Source organism: Chionomys nivalis, chromosome 4 (assembly GCF_950005125.1).
Source record: "Chionomys nivalis chromosome 4, mChiNiv1.1, whole genome shotgun sequence".
In the NCBI taxonomy this organism is placed as follows: domain Eukaryota; kingdom Metazoa; phylum Chordata; class Mammalia; order Rodentia; family Cricetidae; genus Chionomys; species Chionomys nivalis.
The window spans coordinates 43,541,384-43,566,383 of NC_080089.1; the positions used below are offsets into that span (position 1 = coordinate 43,541,384).

Below are 25,000 nucleotides of genomic sequence, written 5' to 3' on the forward strand. Positions count from 1 at the left end.
AAACATAGTCTGCACACAGCTGGGTGGGCACCGGCAGACAGACAAGGTCGGAAAGCAGACCATGGGCCACAGGACCTGACAGTCCAGACACAGGGAGAAAAGGCAGAGAGGACACTGTCTTCCCCGTCTTCCTCCCGTCCCGCCTCAGCTCCAAGTCATTCAGGCAGCCAACCCTTTGCTCCTTACTGGCAACTTAAGCTAGCTAGGTGTGAGCAAGTACTCTGTGGCTGTCGGTCTATTCTCTCACTATAAATCCTGACACAGAAACGGTCACCTCTTAGGTGCCCAGGAGGCGAGGGAACAACGGCAGTCATGTTTCTGGTCTCCGTCCTACTCATCCACTTACGTGCAACACCCTAGCCCTGACTTTCAAGCCCAGACCCTGACAGGGTTTCTGGGGTCTCTGACATCAAATCTCTGTCACCGCCTACATTGTGGCCTCAACTCTCCACCCCACAAGACTCACCTGGCTTCCTTCCTGCGGCTTGCCCAGTTCTGTGGCAAAAAAAAAATCCTCCAGGAACCAAGCCTTAGCACCCAGGAGGTTGGGCCAATGCCTCACCCCCGCCCTAGGACCCAGATAAGCAGCCTGGCTAAGGTAGGAGGGGCAGGGTGCGGGCGGGCGGCCTCTGACTTAAAGTGGCAGGTGGGGCAGGTTGGGGCTGGTGGTGAGGTGTGTACCTGTGTGTGGGGTTGGGGTGGGGAGGCTGGGCCCAGCACTGATGTGCCAAGGCTCATGATCCCTCTCAGGATGAAGATCCAGGATAGCCACAGTATAACAGTGATGACATGGGACAAAGACTAGGGGTCCTGCCTCCCACAAGTGTACTGCCCCACACCCTCACCCCAAAAGGACCAGCTTCTTCCCAGATTCTTCAGGCAAAAGTCCTCCTCAAACCAATTCCAGAGTACCTGTGTCCCCCAAGATCCTGGGCTTCTGCTTTCAAGAGAAGAAAGGGAGAATCCATGTTCTCATATGTGGGCTCAGAGCATGCTATACCCAGCAGTCAATGCCCCTGGAACTCCCGATGCTATTTGGGGGAATCCCAGCCCCCTCCCAGCACAGATGCCATCTCTAGGACAGCTGTCCAGAACCACACCCAGACTCAGCAGCACCATTTATGCACGCAGACACATACAATCACACAACCACGGAGGCAGCCAGGGGCTGCTCACCCTGCTTCCTCTACCTTAGTACCATACTTAGAGGACCCACCTGGACCAGAGCGGGTTCACACCCACTCAGAGGCCAAAGAGAAGCAAGAAAGGGGGACGAGGGCGCCCTATAAAGAACAAGCCCCAAGTAAAGGTGCTTGGCCGTGTAAGCCTGATGACCTGAGTTTGAGCCCTGGAGCCCATGTAAAGATGGAAGGAAAGAGAGACTCCACAAAACCTGTCCTCTGGCCTCCACACGCTCACCATGCCATAGGCCTCCAGCAACACAGCCATGCACACACACGCTGGTAATAAATAAATGCTTTAGAATAGGAATCCACCAGTTCTGGTGGCGCAGGCCGGTAGGATTTGCTGAAAGAGGCAGAGGCAGGAGGATCTAGAGTTAGTTCAAGGCCAGTCTGGGATGTGTACAGCCAGGCAGTGGTGGCACATGCCTTTAATCCCAGCACTCAGGAGAGAGAGGCCAGTGGATCTCTGTGAGTTTGAGACCAGCTTGATCTACAGAGCGAGTTCCAGGACAGCCAGGGCTACACAGAGAAACACTGTCTCAAAAAACAAAACAAAAAAAAAAAAAAAGAGGAAGCCCCACCACCACCACACACACAATCCAGGCATAGTGATGCATGTGTGTAATCTTAGTATGCAGAAGGCAGTAGGGAGATTATGAATTTGACCCAACCTGGATGACATAGCAAGCTTGCAGCCACACTGGGTTTTATAGTGAGACCCTGTCTCACCAAACCAATAAAAAAAAGTGGGGGAGTAGGAAATAAAAATAATTTTGGGGCTGGGATCTAGCTCAGTGGTAAGAGTGCTGTCCTGGTATAACAAAGGTCCTAGGCTGTCTCGCACTATAAAAGGAGAAAGCTAAACAAATGTTCCTCTCTTTTTCTTTTTGCAACAGGGTTTCTCTGTGTAGCCCTGGCTGTCCTGAACTCAAAGAGATCTGTCTGAAGAGCAGCTGAGGAAGACACTATCCACTAACCTCTGGCCTACACACAGACACACACCTGCACATGCATGCACACACACATACAAGGAAAAGTTTAAAAAGCCCTAGAGATTTCAAGGAAGGCTCCTCTTCACATCACCAGGATCATGAGATACTGGTCACTTATCCTGACGGTCTATCCTGGAGAAGCCCAGGCCCTGTACTCTGCCAGCTGGCCTGCCCACACCCTGGCAGATGCACTGCCTTGGGCAGCGGCAGCTTCCCTGGCATCGGCTCACCAGCCTCTCCATCTCCTGTTCCCGGAGCCGCTCTTGGCGCTGTCGTCGGTGGTACTCCAAAAGATCGTCCTCATTGTCACTGATCTCCGTGATGCTATTTTTCCTCTCCCTTGCGACAGGCACCCGCAAATCCCCACTAGAAAGTTTCCTCTGAGCACGGGGGCTCTGACGAGGTGAAGCCCCAGTAAGGGAGCCCAGACTATAGGCTGGGCTCAGCCTGCCACTGAAGCTGCCTTTGCGAGGTGCCAGGGACTCCCCAAGTGTAGGTGAGGGACTCCGAGTCCTGCGGCCCCGTGCTCCCAGAGTCAGGGAGAAGTCCTCTGGCGAAGTCCCATGAGCTGCCCAACGCCTGGGCCGAGGACTCTCAGCCACTTCCCTGCTTAGCTTGGGATCTGGGGTAGTCCTGGCTGGCAGTGGAGACAGAGCCCTTCTGGACACAGATGGACTCAAGGGGGGCAGTTCTCGCATACTGTCCAGGCCTCGTCGGCCCAAGCGAGGACTCTCAGGAGGCTGCAGGGTACGGGTTGCGGACCCATCTGAAAATGTTCGGCCCACCAGTTGTCGAGAGGGACTGGTCGTTAACACCCGTTCTGTGCCTGTGCCTGGACTGGGTGGGCGCTCCTGGAGTGTGCTAATCTTGTTGCGGGGAGCAGGGACTGGAGACTGGAACTTGGGGCTGCCAGGAATACTTGTGGGTTGGCTGCGGGCACCAGAAGATGGGTATTCACTCAGGCTGATAGCCACCACAGGTAACTGCCCACCCAGTCGGGGGCTCTCGGTGGTTCTGCGGGCCTCAGCCAAGACTGTGGCTGCAGGACTGTCAGTCAGAAGACCCCGGAGACCAGGACTGGGAGGTCTCTCGTGACCCCCTTTTCTGCCCAGCCGAGGACTTTCAGAGGAACGGGTCGCACTTGGACGAGACTGTGGGGGTTGCAGAGCCAAATGGTAGCTAGAGGAACGGACAGGCACCAGTGGAGGCACAGACGGTCCTGGCTCCTGCCCGCTGGGTGAGTGGCTGGCACAGCTTCCGCTGCTGGCTGGTGAGGAAAGAGGAGAGAAGGCTGGAGAGGTGTTCTCATAGCTGGAGCCCACAGACATGGCACCAGGGCTAGTTGGAGGGGACAACAGGTAGCGGCCACCATTAGCCATTGGTGACAGCGGGGATGTGGCCGCGGGCTTCTTGCCGGCAGCTCCAGGCTCCTCTAGCACCAACGAGTCCATGATTTCCTGCAGGTCCTTCTCGATAGAGCTCACCAGGGAACTGTGGCTGGCACAGGCTGGAGGTGCCCGGGTTGCAGGCTGGCCCGTGTGGTTCCCATTCACCAGACTCTCTGATTCGGCTGAGAGGAAAAGTAAAGAGGCCTCAAGCTCTGTTCTGTTTTTGTTGCTGTTGTTTTTGTTTTTTTGGCTTTAGGGAGCCACACACATGCACAAGCAAGAAAATACCACCCAACGTCATCCCAGGGCAGTGGGGCCAGAAGAGACGAGTTTTGGCACCAGCCCTCTCTGCCACTGACCTGTTCTGCAACCTTAGCCAAACTCTTGTGCCCCGAGGTCCCCTCCTTTCAAGGAAGATGATAGGCAGGACCTTCCTGGCTCTAACAGTGAATGACTCAGGACAGAGTCAGCAACAATAACAGGTACTTACTTCTAAGCCTAGCTGTTTCCAGCTCACCCCAACAGTACAGTCCTCCTTGCCCTGGTTTCCCCAACTTTCTGTGCCTCTTTTAGGAAGAGCAGGTGGGCACACTGCAAAAAAGGTGTGGATCTACTGTGGAGCTGGCCACAAGTTCCAGCACTACTAAGTCTAAGAGGCCACCAGAGCATCTCAATCCAGCAGTCAGAGCCTGGGGTGGGGGCTCCAGGGCCGGATGAGCAGTGACAGCCGTGCCAGTTTATCCAATCCCACACAAGAGAAGGATTTGCTAATGGCTTGTTCCTGGAAGCCTGGCTGAGGAGCCTTGAGGTACAGCCTAGTGTCTCCAATTATTCCATTAAAACCACACCAACAAGAGCCAGCTTTTGCCTGGCCCTAGCCTTTGTCAACCACCCAGGAGTTTAGAATCCACAGAAGCAGTACCCGAACAGCTAAAGGAGTGACATGACCAGGCTGGGGTGGGGGCACAATGAGCCCCTGGGGGACTGAAAAAAAGCAGAGAAGGGAGCGAAGAATAGGATGGGTTTGCAAGATTGACTAAATCAGAGTGGCCGCCATGCGTTCCCAGTGACCACTTGCCTGTCGTGAAGTCACCCAACTACGGAGGTCACAAATGATCATCCCATTGAGTGACCCTGACACACTTGCTCTCCTGCCACAGCATCAGCTTTGGCCCCTCTAGTCCCACAGCCATCTGAACACCATTGCAGAGCTTAGGGTGGCACGCACCCCCTAGGCAGCTGGCTGAAGGGACTGTGTTGATTCCTAGAACAATCACCAATTCTCCTCCCGGGATCAATAATTCACACACAAGTTGCAGCTGTTGTCTGAGTCATTGGTCAGCATGGCATGGCCTGAGGGCCTCCGGACATGATCATCAGCAGGGGGGACCAAGAAGCCACTAAGGGTTCACCATAACACTCCCATCCCTTTGAATGACACACTCTGGCAACACAAGAGGGCCAGGGTCCCAGACATGGAGTCAACTTCCAAGGCCGTAGGGTTACAGGTTAACAGAACCTTGTATATCCTCAAGGCACATAACTTCCCAGCTTGATCCAAGCAGCATTGCCTTGGATCTTTTCCAGTGACCTCATGGCCTAGCATTCTCCACCAGCTCATGGCAGGTGGCAGCGAGCCCAGACCACTGGTATTATCCTGCCCTAACACTTCAAGAGTGGTTGGAATGGGCAAGGACACATGTCTAATGGGGTGCCACTCACCCAGCCCCGTGTCCTAGCTGGATACTTACCAGAGCCAGGGTTGTAGGAGGGCCCTGGGGCCCGGGCCCCTGCTGGAATCATACTCTTCATCCACTTGGCTTCAGCGGGGTGGTTAAAGCGCAGGAAGGTGGACTGGCCCAGACACAACATGCAGCCTGCAGAGACAGCAATCACTTAGCCACCCCAACCACAACACTAGCATGCTTACAGTCAGCTCCCAAAAGCCAACCCCGCCCCTACTCGGTGTCCATACAATGCATATCTGCCCTGCGATGGAGCCCAGTGATGAGCTCACAGCAAAAGTCAAGAGTTGGAAAGACCACTGACAGGTAAGTTCCCCAAATCAGAGTCCTCCTGCTAGCTCTGCACTAGCTACAAAATCTTCAGGTGATGCCACTCCACTGCAAGCTAGTTCTCTCATAAAAACGGGGCCCTTGATACTGCCAGATCTCCCAGGGTTAATAAGATTGTGTATGCAAAAATTCTCCAAAAGTAGAAAAGGTTCTTCAGAAAAGAAAGAACCCTTGGGGGCTGGAAAGATGGCTGGTGGGTAAGAGCACTCGCTGTTCTTGAAGAAGACTGGAGTTTGGCTCCCGGCACCTACGTGGTGGCTCAAAACCATCTGAACTCCGGAACTCTGGTTCCAAGGACTGTGATGCCTTCTTTTGATGTCTGAGGGCACAAGGTGTACATCTGGTACCCTTATATACAAGCAAGTAAAACACTACACATACAGTAAATAAATCTAAAAAAGAGAAAGAAAGAAAGAAAGAAAGAAAGAAAGAAAGAAAGAAAGAAAGAAAGAAAGAAAGAGAACACCCACCACCAATGTGTAACTGTGATCCATCGAATTGCCTGGGGTAAAAGGGTTAGTTTGAGAGGCAGCATCTTCCTGAGTCACACACAGTCTCTCTCTCTCTCTCTCTCTCTCTCTCTCTCTCTCTCTCTCTCTCACACACACACACACACACACACACACACACACGATACGGTGACAAACAAAACAACCTAGTGGGACTCAGAACTTACTCTAGTTTCTCCCTGTGATATGGCTTCAGGAGTGCTACAACCTCTGAGCATCTAGAGAGCAAGTGCTTCTCTCTTTTGGACAAAGCATACCCCCATCCCCCATCCCCCCCACCCCCGTTTCTTGGTCTCCCATAGAATCTAACCAGTTCTACGCCACTGGGCTCAGCTTGAGCCACGCACATTCCCAGGCAAGAGACACAAGCCCAGTCCTGCCCAGGAAGTACGAGTGCATAGAAGGAGGTGGGTATGTGGGAGCCAGAAAATGTAGCCAGGGGCCCAGGAGTGCGCACAGCAGCAGGTGTGCCCGCAGGCGTCTAAGCCTGGCTGGCAGAATTCCTCCTCCTGGCCTTGCCAGGTGTTTCCAGGCTCCTGCAGAAGATGCCTACTGGAAGAAGTCAGAGCCCTAGGGCTCTCCACTACTGAGTCTTCCAATTTGTCCACACTCCCAGCCCCAACCTCCTGGCTACCCAATCCGGTGCTACCCTAGTGCCCCATGCTTCATGCCAGTCTGGGCTCTGACTGGCAGGGAAGTCAACATTCCAGGACGTTGAGGCAGTTCAGCTCAGGGAAGGCTGCGAGGGCAAGGGACATCCCAGGCCAAGTGGGTACTTGGACTCCCCCTACTGAACTCATAGGCCCGATTCTGAGACCCTGGACACTGAGGGGCTCGCAGTCTAAGAAGCCCACCCACGGCAGAGACCTGTATCGGACAAAGCCACCCACTACTTTGGCACACCCACGGGCCCTCCCAGGCAGACGGCACCAACAGTTCTAAAGGCTGATGGGTGGTTGGGAGAGTAGGGAAAGCCTTCCCTGCCAAGCCACCAATCAGAGGAGCTAATCCCATAGTAATCATAACTGGGATAAATAATAGTCACCCAAGCCATCCACCTAATTACAACTACAGCTGTTTCAGGAAAAGCCAGTCGCCCATCCCCTTTCAGCCGAATATTTCACAGTCTAATTAATGCCGAGTTTTAAGGGTCATCATTCAACTCTAGGGTGATGGGGGCAAGGGGCTGCGGCTGACCACACGGTCTAAACTGGGCTGCAGGTGGGGAGGCGAGGTGGAGTCTACCCAAGCAGTGCCAGAACCACCCAGGAGGCTTTGGGTAGCTAGGGACCCTCTACCTTGGCACCTACGGCCTGGAGTCATTGCCCTGCCCTGCCCCCCACAGGGGGTGTGGCCATGTTGCTCTGGACTATAAATAGTGGTGCCAGGCACTGGCGCTGTATTAATAGAGTGGGCAGGAGGGTAGCGGAACAGAGAGCAGAGCAGCTCTGGCCCAAATTAACTTACTGTTTGTACTCAGGGGCCGCAGGCATTGCTCCAACTCTGGCACCTACTGCCCCGAGAGACCCGGCCAGCCATCCATGTTAGGAAGCCCCCTCTCGGCTCACTCAGAAATCCCCAGGGCTAGCTCTCTTCAGAATCCCAGGAAACCCTGGCCATCCAATCAGAGTCAAAATTCACTGCCTTGTCCTCCCTGCCTAGAAGGACTCAGAGGCCAGCTGTGTACAGGTGGGTGGAGGAACCGCACATCTGGAGGGAAAACACTGAGCAAAGGAGAGGGTGGATCCTGTTTGTGAGATGCAGAAGGGAAACACCCTACGCAGACTCACACACAGACACTCAGAAACCATACAGGCTTACGGCCATATGGGCAGACATGCTGCACACTCAGAGCGACAGTCACTGCCCGGCTGGCCACACAAATAGAATGGACTGGCCAAATGGACGGTGGGTGATGAGCCCGGGACTCTTCCTATCAGAGACTCCTTTTAGTCATAGCATAAGCTCCCTCAACCTAAACAGGACCCCCTCAACAGGCTCCGGAGGCAGGTCCCAAGGAGCAGACTGCTTAGTGGTAGAAAAGATGGGGTCTGCACAGTCACTCAATAACTCAGACCCCCACACACACTCAAAGACGTTCTGGGCACAAACGCCATCACATTCACGGTCTCAGGCTCCCAAAGAGGGGCAAGGACCCCATTCTCCTCATTGCGCCCACCCTTCCCAGGACGCCCCTCCCAACCGGAGCGTCTACGCCCGGTTGCCTGGGGCAGTGGCTGACCAGGGTGAGGACTCACCGCTCAACCCGGACCTCCAGACCGTTCGTTCCTACTAGCCGGAGCCCCGCTGGTCGCCCGCCTGCCCTGGGCCTTTGAGGGGGCGGGCCGACCTCCCGCGCCGCCGGCTCCAGGCGCGGTGCAAGCAGCCAGGCAGCGAGCAGCCGCCAATGCCCGGGGAGGGGCGGGCCGGCCACCAGTGGCGGGGGAAGGGAGCCAGAGAGGGAGGGACAAAGGCGAGGAGGAGGGGAAGAGGAAGTGATGGAGAAGAGTGTGGAGCTGGATGGAGAGGGCGGGGTGGGAGGGAGGATGCCACCAGGCGGCGGGCTGGAGAATCCGCGCTTGGGGCTGGAGAGAGAGTGGGACAGGCAGGAGAGGTTCCCAGGGAGATGACTCTGGAAGTTAAGGTGAGAGGTACAGGAGGCCGGAAGATGGAGAGCCAGAGGTCGGAGTGCTACCAGGCTCTGTCTCACCTAGAGCTTTCTAGAGTAGGAAGTCTATGGCTCAAGCCCATGGCTGGGGGCCAGTGTCACCTTGGGGCAACCACAACTTCTGGCCTGGTGGCCTTGAATTCTTTATGCACTGAAGAGAAATGTGGCCTCAGCGACAGCAGAGGACATTCTATGACTTCATATATGAGGGAGAGAAGAGTAAGAATCCCCATGGGGGTTCAGCTAAGGTCACTAGGTTTAGCTATGACCCTCAGTCCAACACAGTGAGACAATGTCACCCTGGATTGAGTGCTCAGGCCAAGGCAGTGTTCTGTGCAATGCAAGCAACACTGATTTCGGCTCCTGTCACCACCCTACTGGCCTTTTCTTCTGGTCCCCACCCACCAGTGCTCACCCTCACTGACCCAGGCTGCATCAAGCGCTTCTCCTCCAGAGCCAGCCCACTGGCCAGCCCTTCCTTTTTCTTAGCCACAACCTCCAGATGGGGTACTGCAGCAAAGAGCTGTGCGCCTCCTCTCTGGCTGACAGGTAATGGTGCTTTAATCCCAGCACTCAGAGGGCAGAGACAGCGGATCTCTGTGAGTTCTAGGCCAGCCTGGTCTACAGAGTTAGTTCCAGGACAGCCAGGACTACACAAAGAAACCTTGATTCAAAAACAGGGGGAGGGGGACCTTTCTGGGGCTGGAGAAAACGGCTCCATGTTTAGGAACACTGGGTGTTCTCATAGAAGATCTGGGTTCAATTCCCAGCACCGACATGGCACTTTAGAGCTGTCTGTAACTCTGGTTCCTGGGGATCCACCTCCTTCTTCTGGGCATTTCCGTGGGCATTAGGCACACATGTGGTATACAGACATGCGTTTAGGCAAAACACGCGTACAACATAAAATAGTTTTTAATTTAAAGGCTCTTGCTGTGTGGAGCCCCTAAGGTCAAGTAAACAAATGTTATAAACCGGAATGGTATAGACCACGTAGCTGGGCCCCAGGGAGTTGCTTTTAACCTAGGTACCTGGTCCTGGACGCCAGACCCTCACAGGACAACCCACACACACTCTCAGACACGCTGTGTGTTCAGCAGCCCAGGGAGCTTCAACTGTCATCTCCAATACACACCAACACTGCCCAGTCACACTGATCCCACCCCCAAGCCGGGCGCACACTGAGCCAAACAAACATCCACATTATACACGCTCTATCACACACAGTTATTGTCACACTCTCATGTCCCCAGCCTCCAGCTCCCTCTTAGTTCTAGACTTATTTGAGCCAGAGTTGGCCTTTCAAATCAGCCCCTGGAGGGCCTCTGAAATAAAAAGTCAGTTTCCTTAGAGAAATGAGGGAATTGTTCCTTCTTGGCGAGTAGGTCACCGCCTCGCCCACTCACTGACATACTACACATGCCCACGTGCAAACACACACAGACACACTCACATGTTCACAGGAAACTTATTTCCCTTCCGAAGGGGAAAAAAAAAAGGAAGAGCCATATAGGGTCAAATGTAAAGTGAAGAGAGGTGTAAAAAGAGAGACTCCCCAGGAAGAGTGAGTCACTGGTCTGGAAACTGTGACGGCCAGCTGGACAGACCCAGGCAGACAGGAAGATGCTGCCAGGGAGAAATAGTGCAAGAGGCAGACACAAGGAAGCTGGAAGCTCCCAGTCTTCACCCCTGCTCTCCTTCCCTTGAGTTTTACTAGTAAAGACTGTTATCAGCCCTAACAGAGAAAGCTTGGAGGCTCCCTGCCCAGTTCACAGAAGGAATAACATAACTGGAGGGGAGGGGAGAGCCTGATGCCCTGGATCACAGGAAGGCAGCTGGCACCCCAGGAATCCTGGCTATCTTGGAGCTCCTTCCCACCAATGGGAGGTTTCAGAAGTGAAGGACACTGAAGACAGTGGCAGCTCATGGTAGAAGTTGATGGGGGGACCCACTGTCTAGACAGCCCGGCCCTGAGCTGTGTGGCTCTCTGGAGTCTCTCTTCCTTAGTCCCCTCCCAGATCTTTCATGTGGTTTGGTGCTGTGGTCCTAGGGTGGAGCAGCCTAGACCCAGGAATGAGATGCCTCTGCCTCATTTCCGTGCTCCCTCTCCAGCTCCACCCCTTGCTCTGGAGAGAAGAGGGCACCACGGAATGTGCCAGGATGCCCGGGCACAGGGGTGGCTCCCTCACATGTTCACTTCTCTAGGCTAAAGGTTGGCATCTGTTTTCTGGCCTCCTCCCCCTCCCCTGGTCCAAGCACACGCCTGACTAGAAGATCCTGTCACTGCCATCTCTGCTTGCCATGAAGCGTAGCATTCCAGGTTGCCCATGGCTGGGCATAGTGCCCAGACTGATGCTTCTTCTAAGGCCTGGTTCAACCAAAGAAAGCTTCCTGTTATTCCCAAGATATCCTTTTACCTCTGGTCCAACCAAAGAAAGCTTCTTGCTATTCCCAAGATATCCTTTTACCTCTCAGAGAGGATCCCCTGTATAAGGCCAGAGCAGACAATATGCCAGGAAAAGAGTGTGTGTGTGTGTGTGTGTGGTCTGTGTGTGTGTGTCGGTGTGTGTGTACATGCCGAACCTAGGGCCTTGTGCTGCTAGATAAGTGTTCTGCCGCTGAGCTACACTCCCAGCCCTATGGAATCCTCTGGCACACATGCCATGCCACGGAGTTCTCATATACAACACAGAAAACACACATAGACATTTTGGTGCCATCAGCTCTAAGTTCGCCCACCACCCATTTGACTACACTGGTCTGTAAACACAAGAAAAGACACAAATAAACACCAAAATACACAAGCCCCAGAGACACAAACATATCCGGAGATACATAAACAAAGTCCAGTTACATAGACACACAGAGATACATGCACCCCCGCACCACCCAGTATCCAAGGAAACGCACTCCCAAGAATGTCCGGACTGGGGCCAGGCAGGGCTGGGCTTGGTGCCTTGCTCCAGAGATGAGACAAGGAAACCCTCAGCTCCTGGAAGCCAAGGGGGGGTGGGGGTGAGGAAGAACACCCATTCCTTTGTGCCTCTGCCTACCCTGCCAGGCTTCAGAAACAGGCGAGCCCAGACAAGAAGGCTGATTTGGGGGGTGGCAAAGGGAGTTTAGGGTCAGAAGAGAGTAGGAGGCAAGATGGGCTTGTGGCCTCAGGAAAGTGGGGTCACTAGGGCCACAGGAAATGTTTAAGAATCCCGTTGTGGCCTCAGACCCTCGCTCTTCTTGAGAGCTAAATGGTGCCCTAGGAAGATGGAGCACAGCATCGATGCTTCCAGATCAGTCACTATCCATGGGGCAAGAATGCTTTTACTCTGGGGAAACGATGGCATTAGGGCTGGAAGGTCACAGAATTCGCCCCGTCCCTTCCTTTGCTGTTCTGTGTCTTACTTACATATCCCTGAACCCTGGAGCAGATGTTCTCCCTGACCCTCAACAGGACAGCCAGGGACCAGACAGCATCACACCCAAAGCCCCATCTTGGGAGGACTCCTCCCACTCAGAGTCAGAGACCCCAAGTCCCAGGAGAAGGCAGGTATGCCCCTCAGGCGCTGTGGGCCCTGCCTCCCTGAAACACGTCATTCATGATCGGCCATACGCTGGGAGCAGAAGGGGTAAAGTGGAACATGGTTAATTCCTATGGTAGAGGTGAAGGAAGTGGCACTTAAGACCCTCACGGAGCTTGGGAGACAGCGGAATGAGTGGGATTCCCCCTGCAAAGGGGCTTCCAGCCAATGGGCTTCTGCTTAGAGTCAGGATCAGCCCAAAGCTTCCATCCTGAAATAAATCTGACTCGCAGAGATCCTCCTGCTTCTGCCTCTGGAGTGCTGAGATTAAAGGTGTGTGCCATCACACCTGGCCAGATCTTTTTTCAATCCCTTAATTAAAAGACTCACAAATGGCTGGGTGTGGTGGCTCACACCTTTAATTCCAACACACAGGAGGTAGGGGCAGGCGGATCTCCGTGAGTTCGAGGCCAGCCTGGTCTACAGAGTGAGTTCTAGGACAGTCAGGAATACACAGAGAACCATGTCCTGAAAAAACCGGAAAAAAAAAAAAAGAAAGAAAAAGAAAAAAAGAAAGGCTCACAAATGAACTAATGGTGCTTAGTGCCTATTTCCAAAGTGAATACATCTGGCCTATTCAAAGTACCACCTAGACAGTCCTTACCTGCCTGGTAACCATGGTAATTAGGGGACTTTACACACCAGGGCCTCCCTTCCCAACCAAGCAGCCTGAAGCCTTAGGAAACAAAAGAGTAGCCACATCCATAACCCCAAGCTACTGTGTTGCAGGAAGAGGCACGTCCTCAGATTGTTCCATCAGATTCTGCCCTTGCCCCATCCCCTCAGGAGATTTCATCCTCTAAAGCAGAAAAGAACTCTCTCTGGACATCACAGAACACCTCTGAGCCTTCCTCACTACTGTTCCACCCGTTCTCCACCTACAGCCACAAAAAGCCACACTACATACAGAAATGAAAACCTCTTCTCTCCATGTGGTGTGTGAAGAGTGAGAGGAAAAAGAGAGAGAGAGAGAGAAAGAGAGAGAGATCTAGCAAAGTCTAGAAGCTGGGGTGGGTGGGGGAAGGGTGATTTTAAAGATGTTCCAGCATTGACACTGAACCTGCGTACACCAGTCATCAGCTGACAAGGGGACCACGGCAGCAGGCTTCCCCCCACCCCCAGTACAGCCATCCATCCAGCTGACAAAGGGACCAGGGCAGCAGCAGACTCCCCCTCCAGTACAGTCAGCCATCCAGCTGACAAGGGGACCACGGCAGCAGGCTTCCCCCCCACCCCCAGTACAGCCAGTCAGCTGACAAGGGGACCACGGAGGGAGCACCCCCCCCCCAGTACAGCCAGCCATACTAGCTCCCCATAATCTAACCTGCACTAGCTAACTGGTGTGGAGATAACCAAACCTTACCCTGAGTGAGCCGGGTAGGCTGCCGAACAGGGAGTCCATCAATTGTGCAGGCATTGCCACAGGGGTACAGGGTGAGAGTGCCCCTCAGATTCTCAATGTAGCAGTGTTCTGGAGCCAGGCCTGGACCCTGGAGTGAGATATCCCTGGCAGCTGAACCAATCACTGTCCTCCCTGGAGACAGGAGGCAAACTGAGTCAGAACGGTCATCTAGACTAAGAAGTCAAGCAGAGGGCAAAGGGGCCACTGTGCAAATATCTCTCTAGCTCCTACTTATGTCGAGACTCTGCCCTGTTCTGGCCACCCCTGGCTGGAGCCAGCAAGTGGTAGAAACTCCTCCCAAGCAGCGAAAACTCTGTCTGGGTGGGATGATCCAGAGAGGCCACAGAACCCAGACATCCCGGCAGCAGAGAGGGAATCTTCTCTGTTTCCCGAATGTCTCACTGGCTTCCTCCTTTTCCTCCTCCCCCCTACTCCTGTCTTCTTAGAAATGCCCTTCTCTCTCAAGTCCTTCTGTAACCAGGGACCTCTCCCCCCTTCCTCTCTCCAGTCCTTTCTCTAGCCAGACAGTGCAGCCTCTCCCCTCCATCCCTCCTTGGTAAAGCCCCTGAGACTGGCATTTGGAGAATGTGGGGAATCCAGTATCACCCAGGCAACAGGTGCAGCCAGGAAGGCAGAAAGGCAGGCAAAAGCCTTGCCAGGGTCTCCTCTGAGGGTATGTGTCCTTGGTTCCCATCTTTTCATGTTCCACACAGCCCTTTCCTATGCCAGGCATCATCCTGGAACAAGGGGTGGCAGGCGGCTCACTTCTCGATTCCCACAGATTACTAAGAGCAACATGCTTCCTTCTTTCTCCCTCCACTCTTCCTTGATTCTAAGCTGATCTTTAATCCCAGCCATGGAGTCAGTTTATCTGCCAAAGAAGGCAGTCAAGGAGGCAGAGGAGGCAAACTTGGCTTGCACAAGGCAGAAGGGACCCCACACTACAGCCTCCGGGGCAGGAGTGCACTGGGTGATGGGGAGGGCAGGTGCCATGCTCACCTTCCTCCAGCGGCAGGAGCGTAATAGCTGTGCTGAGCCTCCCGCTGCCCAGGCTCACCAGATGCGGTTTGTCCGTCTGCACTTTCAGTCCTTTACCTGTCTCAATCAGGTCCAGTGGACCTTTCTGCAGGCAAATTGGATGGAAAGTTAGGTTTAAAGACTCCAGGCCGGGACCTGAGCTCCCTACTCCCAGTCACACCAACACTTGGCCCTCTCCAAAAGGCTCTGAGGTTTCTGAAAGTCTTAGCACAAAGGTCTTATACAGAGCATTACGGCACCAAATTCTACTTACATCTGAATCTGGACCACTAGCTCTCCCGGCTGGAGTTATCTCAAGCCTACGCTCAACTGCCCCTTTATTAAAACAGAAACAAGGAGGGACCACGGTACCTAGTGGGAAGGGGTGCAGTAGAGGAGGACCAATCTAGCAGGCTGTGCACGGCTACCCGTATGGCTGTGGCTTGCTCCTGCTAAACTGAACTACAAGGGAGGGTGGAGGCACAAATCAGTTGAGTGATCCTGCCAGAGGGAGTCTGAAAACCCATTTCAGACTTTCACAGAGGCGGTTCACGCTGAACCAATTAATCTAACTCAGATGAGCTGGTAATAGGCTTGCAACTAGGGACAAACGGACGAACAGACGGACAACAGGCAAAATCCTTCTGCTCTCATCTGTGGACGTGGGCAAGGGTGAAGGAGATAAACCCAGGACTGGAGAAATGATTCTGTGGGTTAGGAGTGTGTTCTACTCTTGCAGAGGACCCAAGTTCAATTCCCAGCATCCACATCAGAGGGCTCACAAGTCCCTATAATTCCAGGCCCAGAGTTATCTGTGTCCCCTGACCTCCTTGGGTACCTGTGCTTCATACACACATACCCACCACACACATAAACCTAATTTAAAATAAAAATAAAACTTAAAAAGAAAAGCTCTGAACCCACTCTCACTAGCAGCCCTCTCACCCTACAGTCCCGGGTCCACTTACCTGCACCACAGCCTGGGGCTTGCACGCAGGGCCTCGCTGGCTCCTGTTTAGAGTATCCATGGTCCTGGGATTGCAGAGCTCCTGGGAACACAACAAAAAGCAGGTAAGTGGGAAGGTCAGGGAGGAAGAAGGAGAGAAATGGGTTCTGGGACAGGGTTCTCAGAGTAAAGTAAGCACGAGCTGCTGCTATCCCCAGTGCACATACAGGAAAGGTGGAGGAAAACTAAGGAGCTTCGGGGTGGGAGGAACAGAGGCGACACACCCCTGCCTCCATTCGGTTCCCAGCTACAGCATGGGCACTGCACGGCGCCAGACCTGATCCTCGCCGCCGCCACAAGCACGAGCAGCCCCAGAACTCTAACTCTTGTTTCCGTGTTTTCTTGCTCTACACTTCCCAGATCCGGGACTTAGCAGTAGAGGACACCTACCCCATCCCGACCCCCCAGTCATCTGGAGTCTTAAACAGGGCAGGGAGGGCCAACCGAGAGAAGGACGAAGTCCGGGGAAGCCCCTCCAAGGACACTGACAGCCGGAGACCAGCCAGGTGGGTACCAGGGCTGAGCTGAGTGCAACCCCTCCCCCAGCCTTTCCTCTTCCTCTTCTCCTTTTGTCTCTTTTCCCAAGGGTCTCAATAGGAGTTTCCTTAAAGGAGACAGATAAGGCAAAGCCGGCATTCCTTTCGTGTCTGTACATCTCAGCCCCTGCCCTTTTTCTTTCACAGAGAGCTACCTCTCCTAAAATCACCAGCTATAAAATCTCAGTATTGGGAGTGGAAGACGCTGGGGCTCTTCAAGGGTTTGGTGTTAGAGGAACCAGAAGCAGATTCCAGAGCCCAAACTTGAATCCCCTGCCTCTCTATTACTCCTCGATAGATCTGTTGTTACTTTTTTATAAAGGGTTTGAAGACCAAGTAGTAGACTAGGCTGCACCCCGGGAGGTGCAAGGCGTTCTGGAAAGGGCAGCTACTAGAGCTGTGTAACCTTGACATCCAGGCCTTCGGCCACCATTGCCCATTCCTGGTCCCCAGGCTTATGCTTTTGGTATCTGACCTCTGCGTATGAACACGCTGCCAACTCATCAGGGCTTCCTTCCACTTTCTCTTCCAGCTACCAGACAGGTGCCTTGCAAAGGAAGCAGAGGCGGAGCCTACATTCCAAGGAGCGCCTGCTCCTGGCAGTGGGTCTCTCAGGCCCTCAGCCATGGAGTTACTAAATTTACCCTTCCCACTTCCACCCTTCCTGGCCTGGCCTTCATCATCTCTGTCACCATTTCCACCCAAGTTGGCAGAAAAGAGGCAGGAACAGTGCCTGGGACCCACCCCAGGACTGCCTGGGAAGAGGGAAGACAGAGGTCATTAACACACAAAACCCCACACTGGCCTGGCTGCTCTGCAGAAGCACTGACTACAGGGGAGTTTCTGAAGACAGAATACTATAGGTCTGTCCATCTGTCTGTCTGTCTGTCTGTCTTTCTTTCGAGATTAAAAACATGTGCCACCACCAGCTATCTCCAGGGCTTTTTGTATGCTTGGCAAACATTCTACCCAATGGGCTATTAACCCCAGGACCCTGGGAGAGTTTTTGTTGTTGCTTGTTAGCTGGGACATGGTCTCAGTCTGTAGCCGACCTAGAGCTTATTATGCAGCCAGGCTGGTCTAGAACTCCTGTTCTTTCCCCTCCCAATTGCTGGGTTTACACCGGTCAGGTAAGTCAGCACCCCTGGATTGGGTAAGTCATTAATCGCCTCTCATTGTCGAATCAATCTTCTATAAAACCAGAGTAATGATAATAATTAAAGGAAAACTAGCCAGACCGGGGCTTGTCCAGAACAGCACTTGCCTGGGGCTAGGAGTAGAACAGAGACAGATTGAATAGGCACAAGATTTTTGAGGCACTGTGTGCAAAAGAAATGTTCTTTCTGTGTGTGAATGGGGTGTAATGTGTGCACATGTGTGTCTAGGAACACATGTGCAGAGGCCAGAGGAAGACTTCAGGTCTGGGCTGACTCTCTGAGTTATTCCCCCAAGTCGGGCTATCTCACTGAATCTGGACTGTGCTGGTGGCCATCAAACCCCAGCAATTCTCCTGCCTCCCTGCGCTCCGAGCTCTGGAGTTATAGACACTGGTACTGGGAATTTGAGTTTAGGTCTGCATGTCTGAGCAGCACCCATTTTCACTGGCTAAGTCATCTTCCCAGCCTACAACAAGAAAGTCCTAAAATTTAAGACTCAACGATGGTTCCAGGGATCCCATGCCCTCTTCTGGCCTCCGTGAGCTCCAGACACATACCTGAGGCACAGACACACATGCAAGCAAAGCAGCATACACATAGAACACAAATTTAAATTGCTTTAAAAATTAAAGATTATCTGAAGGTCCAGGCAGTATACTAAATCACACTCCACAAACTCCGGAGCAATCTAAAAACAGCAGCTATGATTAGCTGTGGAAGGCACACAGGTCTAGGCCTCAGTTTCCTCTCCTGTCACACTGGAGTATCTGTTACTATCACCCTGCGAAGCTCTTACTTACACGGAATAAACTCAACTGGAGATAAAGACTGCGAAGGAATTAGGTTAGTGAGGGAATAAGAGCGGCTCAAGGAGAAGTGAGAAGGGAATAAGAGGTTGAAATGAGAGGGAGAGATAAGGAGAGGTGTAGAGGAAGATAAGAAACCACACAGCAATTGGAAAGTGCCAGGCTATGGCTTCAGCTCAGAAACCTAACCCACAGCACAGGAAAAAGACACCAGACCAACCTGACCCAGGCTCAGAAGGTGCCTTGACATAGGGATTTCACCACGGCCCAGGAGCCCTTTTCTTTTTTCTTTCTTTCTTTCTTTCTTTCTTTCTTTCTTTCTTTCTTTCTTTTTTGTTGTTGTTTTTTGTTTTTCGAGACAGGGTTTCTCTGTAGCTTTGGAGCCTGTCGTGGAACTAGCTCTTATAGACTAGGCTAGCCTCGAACTCACAAAGATCCGCCTGCTTCTGCCTCCCGAGTGCTGGGATTAAAGGTGTGAGCCACCACCGCCCAGCCCAGAAGCCCTTTTCTATGACCCTAATCCCTTGTCCCTTGGAGAAGCAGTGCTGTCCCCTGACACCCTCCCCTGACTAATTCATTATGGTCCCACAGGAAGGCTATCTATATCTAGGGCTGCAATTACCCACTCTGTAGGGCACTTCTTGAAAACTCAGCTGTGCCCAGGTGCCAAAAAAAAACAAAAAAAGAAAAAAAAAAAAAGAAAGAAAGAAAGAAAAGAGAAAAGAAAAGAAAAAAAAAGCCCTTGTGGTGTGGTTTCCACTGCTGAAGAGCAGGCCTGGTTTTCTGCAACCCTCCTGCATCCACATGTAGATGCCCAAGCGCCTCCTAGCCAGTAAGGCGACAGGGGCCAGGCTGTGTGGCTATTATGAACTTAGGGAATGATGCCCTAGAATACCAGGGCTGGGGACTCTCTTAGGTAACCCCGTCCCATCCCCGATGTGCCAACAGCCAACAACACTGACACCTGTATGCAGGCCTCGGCACTTGAATAACGGGAAAGGGAGTCCTGGAGAGAGTCAACCAGCTCGGCCCTGGGCTCCGGAGTCCCAAGATGAAAGGTCCAAAGCCTTGGAGCAAAAGGCCAGGCCCCCTGCCCTCATCTGTGTCCCACATGGCCAGTCAGTGAAATGCATAACTGTAGGCCAAGGCCTTTAAAGGTCATAGTGACTTTCGTCTTCCCTGCTCACATCCGCCCTCGAAGAAGGGCCACCCGCAGAGGAAGGAATCAGGACAGGAAGGAAACTGAGGCTGGGCGGGCAGGTTGCCCAGGAGAGGTGGGGCGAGATTATCCACAGACCAGGCATGTAGAGAAGAAATCAGAAATAAGAAAAATAGGCAGAGGAAAAAAAGGGAAACAAAGAAGCTCAGGGATCTGGAGTGTGAAATCAAGAGCCAGGAGAGGAGGAAAAACCGAAAGCTGGCTAGGCGAGCCTGGTGGTACAGGCCTGTAAACCCAGTTCGCACTACTCCGGATGTGACTACAGGAATAGCAGCCATTCAAGGCCAGCCTAGGCCTGGGCTACATGAGACCTTGTCTCAAAAAATAATGGCATTGCTGGGGACGAGACGGTGAGCTCAGAAGAGACTGTGGGGGAGGCCCAGAGACCCCTCAGAAGCATGCACGTGCGTGCGTGCGTGCGTGTGTGTGTGTGTGTGTGTGTGTGTGCTTGATTAAGGATGTGGTCCTTAAGTAGAAGAGGTGGCAGAGGAAGAACTAGGGGCTTCAGAGCATCTTGAAGGGGAAAACTGTGAGGCAGGTGGGAAAGGAGGGAGCCCCAAAAGCGGGAGAGACGTGGACAACCCGGGACGGAGATGACAGGTAGGAATAAAGAGTAGATGGGGTGGGTACTGGGGAGAGACGCTGCAAAGGTGCACCGCACACAGAGGCCTGCCCCTCCCCGGGCCACCGGGTGGGACAAGGCTGCAGTGTTGGGCCGCCTGCTGTGGCCGCCCCGCCCGCCCGGACCGGGACAAGCGGCCTTTCTTCATCAGGGCCGGGAGAAGAAGTAGCTTGTTTGCATGGTAGGGAAAGGGGGCGGCCTCGCAGCTGCAGGAAGGGGGCTGGCGTGTGGAGGGAGGTACGTGTCCGCGGGAGGCTGCGTGTGAGTGGAGCCGCCTGCTCAGGCAAAGCTATCCCGCGCGTGGAGTGCGTGGTGTGAAGTGTGCTGAGTGTGTAGTGAAGTCGAGGCTCATGTGAAGGATTCGCATGTGCACCGATGGTGTGACACTGGGCTGTCGGGGTGTGACGTGTCTTACGGGTGGACGGAGGTGAGGGCATGGGATGCTGTGCGTGGGAGCTGTGCGGATGCTCGAGTTGATGGCCAGTCTTGTTTGTGTGACTGCTGTGGGGTGAGCCCGAAGTGCGATGAGTTAGTCCCCCGGAGCCTCCGGGACCGCTGAGCTAACGGGCCCAGAATGCAGCCCCACCCGGGCTCCCTGGGTCCCCCGCGGGGCTGCGCGGTTGCCGGCCAAGTCCCCGCTGCGCTGACTTGAGCGAAAGCGTCCGCGGCGCCTGGGCAACCCCGCGCCCGGCGGCCCCACCCAGCCGCCTGCCCGCGCTTCCCCCGTCCCGGGGGAGCCGGATGACGGGGCTCGGCCTCTGTGGGGGAACTCCGCGACGCTTTTGGATCCAGACCGCGGAGGCGGAGCGACAGCATGCGGCTCAGTCATCCCAGGTCGCCCTTGAAGGCTCCTGGGACCCTCAAAGACACGGGGGTCCTGGAAGAGTGCCCAGGGGACCCTGGACGTGGAAACCCCAGGATCCCTCCCTGACTCCCACGCCTCAGAGCTGGGCTCCACATCTTTAAGTCCATCCAGGAAGCTAGCCCTGGGACAAGAGTGGAGCCGCCCAGGGGATCCCCCTTCCTATGGCCCTTAGGCTGTGGAGATGGACCAAGTGAGATGCTGTCGACAAGTACACGCGCGCCTACCCTACCCGAGACTCTGCGAGTGTGGGACACTGGCCGTCGGGGTGCCCACAGGAGAACCGAGATCCCGCAAACTCTGGGGTCCCTCCGCAGGATACCAGGGCCCCCTCTGGCGGTGGCGCTGGCAATGACTCGGAAGGGCAAAAGCAAGCAGTTCTCGGAGAGCGGCCCACAAAGCCCCTTCCGCCGACGCACTCACCTGGCATGGCCCCTCTTTCACCTTTCTACGCAGCTCTCTGGTCCAGAACTGATCTCGTCTGGTCCCGGGTACTTTCCCTTCTGCAGACCCAGCTATATACGGCGAATGGAACCCCAAGGCATAGTAGGGGGGACACGCTTACCTTGTGGGGAGTTAGGAGGGGGGACACCGGTCCCTTTGCCCGTCTGGGCCGCGGCGGCCTCCCCGGCTGGCTAGGGAGGACACTGTTGCTTTTCCACAGGAGCCAGCTGAGTAGGAGGAGAGGGAGCCTGTCCCGCCCCCCTCCCGCGAGTCCCCGCCCCCATCCCGTCCTGTCCGCCTGGCCAGCTAGAGAAGACGCCCTTGTGGGGCTGGAGCCCAAGGCCCCCACCCAGCCTTTCCCACAGCAGCACCTCCCCCGCCTGCACAGCGCCCGCTTTGTTCATCTGTACAGCTGGGTTTTCCTCCACCACCGCGGCCACTACCGTACACACCCTCCCCTCCTGCCCTCCCCTTTCGACCCTCCTAGACCACCCTCCACCCTGGGCCTCGAGGCTCCTCATTACCCACTCCTACCCAAAATGCTTGAATCTTCCACTGACTCCCAGTGAGCCCTACCATGCATAGTCCTACCACATTCTCAGCGTTTCTTTCGGAACATCTACCGAGGGCACTAGGTCTTTCCCCTGTCAGCGCCTCCCTCTCCTTTCCTATTCCAAGCCCCATCATATAGAGCTGTAGACAGAATAATTGCACAGCAGGCCTCAGAAATTAACATGAAGGCACGTTAAAGTGTGGTGCCAACTACAGGACCCCGGAAAGCGGAATGGAGTCGTCCTTGCCCGCTTAGAGTCACCTCCATCACAGACCTGTTGGGTTACAGACCGACAGAGCTGGAGGCAGGGTAGAAAGATACTAGGTTGGCTGAGGAGTGAGAGTTAGTGAGGAAGAAAAGAGGGGAGCAGTCTATAAACCGCTGGTGAAGTCATTCGCCAATTCAACCCCCACCCCGAAATCCAAGCTGACAGTGGAACCTACCTTGCAAAGCCTGCTCTCGCCTCAGGAGACCGCTGGGAGGCCCCGCGGGAGCTGAACTCAACTAGACTGGGCCTCTTTAACCTGCACTGAAGGATTGGCAGACACTCTTCCTCAGTGAAGGAAGAAGCAGGAAGCCCCAAGTCTGGCCTAAATTCCAGATGGGATGGGTTAGAGAACAGTTTTGGAAATGGACAAGCCCTGTTCTGATCCAGTGGCTTTCGTCTTGTGCCCTCTCTCCCGTACTCAGGAATGGCAGGAGGCTGAACCGCAGGAATCTGGTCACTCATTGACAGGATTAGCATTAGCGTGTGTGTGTGTGTGTGTGTGTGTGTGTTTAAGGAGTGGGGGGAGGACACACAGCTGAGCAGGAAACAGCCAAGCAGTGGACAAGAGGGAGGACAGAATCCCACCTGCTACGTACTTCAGCTAACGAGGTGAGACATACATGCTGGGGACCAGGAAGCTCCAAGATTTGTGCAATAAGCCTCTTCCTACCTCTCTGTGTTATGTGAGGCTCATGGAACAAAATTTCAACCATAGCCAACCCTCCGGCTGATTTTAGTGTTTCTGAGCAAAAGGAGAAAATAAAATTCTCTTGTTCCATATGTGAAGGTCTTAGCATTTGGAGAGGGGCTCAGACTGGGGTATCTTGAACTCTTCATTCTTTTTCTTAATCTCCGGTTGCTGTTTATTGACATGGTGAGGACTGTCAAACAATAATTAAACCTGCTGGAGGCAGATGGTGCTGAGGCAGGGTTTTGGGTTTTTTTTGTTGTTGTTTTAAAAAAAAAAAAAACTCCCTTTTCTCAGTGTCCTTGCAGTGCAAGCACCAGCTGATCCCATGATCAAGGCCCTGTGAAATTCGTCCTATCTCCTGCTATGTCCGGCCTCTATGTTCCCACACTTCCAGCACTCAAGGGACTCAAGACCTCCCGCCCCCACCCCTCCACACTCATCCCACTTCACATCTGGAGCCCATCAGCAAGCTCAGTGCTCTCTCTCTCAGTTATGCAAGAGGTCGAGCAGCTGGGAGCGCAGAAAAGGGGGAGGAAGAGAAGAAAGTAGAAAACAGCTTTCCAAGCATGCTTCAGACTTTCCGAAATGGAAGCAGGGGAAGAGGGCAAAGGCTGGGTGTGGAAGGAAGGATGAGTTCTTCAAAGCCTTCTGTACTTGCCTGTGACTGTCCAGAGTGGATTTCCACACCCCTCCTGACTCTACCTTGGCACATTTCCCATTTTGTCCCTCTTCTCAATTTGTGCGCCCTCTGGCTCCATAAAAGGGTGACTGTCACCCATTTGGCCAACGGCCTTGGTAGTCCACTCCCTTTTCCAAAAAGCTTTCCCTCTTGTTTAACAGTTTCCTCAAGATTGAAACATTCTTTTCTGCAGGGAAGTTTCTTAAGCTGGAAGGTAAACAACTCAAGATAGTTTCAGGAAGTACCTGAAACTGATCAGATTCTGTAGGCCCCTCCCTGCCAGAGTAAGCAATAGAAGCCAAGAGTCCTTCTCTAGCAAGCTGAGCTGCAGAAGACTCTGGGGACCAGAGCAGCTGCCATGGCAGAGGCAGAGACCAACTGAATCACCTGAAAAGGACTCTGGCGAGTGGCTTGCAGGCTGTGCAGTGTGCTCCAGGTTCCCAGCTTTTGTGAACTGTCACTGTGCTAGATGGCCTTGTGACACAGCAGCTTTGAATCACTTTTGCTCCTGTAAGTAACCCCAGTAAAACTCATTAGTTCACCAAGTTGAACTTTGGTGGTATTTGTACGTTGGTCTGTCATGGGCTCCTTACCTGGGGTGGGTAGACACGTATGTTGTCACGGGCTCCTTACCTGGGGTGGGTAGACACGTATGTTGTGTTTCCCCAGGAAAAGTTTTGTCATACAACATCTTGGTGACGACCCCTTTGGGTCCTGAACATTATCAATATAGGTGTGGCAGCACTAATGACACCAGATACTTCCTTACTGCATCCAACTTGGAGGAAAGCGTGCCCAAACTTTACCCTAACGTGGCAAAGCAGCTCTTTTATCAGTTGATTTTAGAAAATTTTCACAATCCACACTTGTACACAAATGCAATCAAACTGTGTGAGAAATGTGGCCAGGACTGAAAACTGGTCTTGTCTTCCTCTGTGGCTCAGGACCTGCCTATGAGCAGAAGAGGACAAACACTCAGGACTGGGGCTGCAGCATTGGTGCAGAGTGCATGCTGTTTGGTATGCGAGTCTTGAATGCAATCCCCAGCACTGAATGCACATGTATTTGGGAAGTCAAATCAGTTCTGTTTCTCTCGTTGCCTGGAATTCACAGGGCCACTCATTCAGACAGTCCCTGTTCTGGTTTGTTGATCAACCTTATCAAATGAAGGACACCCAAGTGTTTCCCAAAATTGGATTAGGAAATTTCGGGGCTGTGAGGTGTTTCAACTATATCACATTGTAATCAATTTGTCATCTATAAAGGTCACACTCAAGATCCGGGTAATTGAATTAAAGGGTGTATGTGGGGGCCCTGGAGAGATGGCTCAGCTGCAGAGAGCACTGG

The 25,000-nt window shown here is 53.6% G+C and overlaps 1 protein-coding gene across 25 annotated transcripts in view; it reads right to left on the reverse strand.

Moving 5' to 3' along the window:
* Positions 1–21,671, reverse strand: part of Phldb1 (pleckstrin homology like domain family B member 1) — a 48,230-nt gene extending 26,559 nt beyond the window's left edge. For 24 of the 25 annotated variants that reach the window (XM_057768885.1, XM_057768884.1, XM_057768883.1 and 21 more), the window contains exons 1-6: positions 21,584–21,671; positions 15,779–15,859; positions 14,793–14,916; positions 13,755–13,925; positions 5,316–5,441; positions 2,407–3,746 (exon numbers count right to left, since the gene is read on the reverse strand). In XM_057768885.1, the coding sequence (XP_057624868.1) occupies positions 2,407–3,746; positions 5,316–5,441; positions 13,755–13,925; positions 14,793–14,916; positions 15,779–15,838 (1,821 nt within the window). In that variant the 5' untranslated portion in view covers positions 15,839–15,859; positions 21,584–21,671. Of the gene's footprint in view, positions 1–2,406; positions 3,747–5,315; positions 5,442–8,406; positions 8,532–13,754; positions 13,926–14,792; positions 14,917–15,778; positions 15,860–21,583 lie in introns of those variants that run through there. The other variant, XM_057768878.1, reaches the window with a different exon arrangement.
* Positions 21,672–25,000: the final 3,329 nt, after the last annotated feature.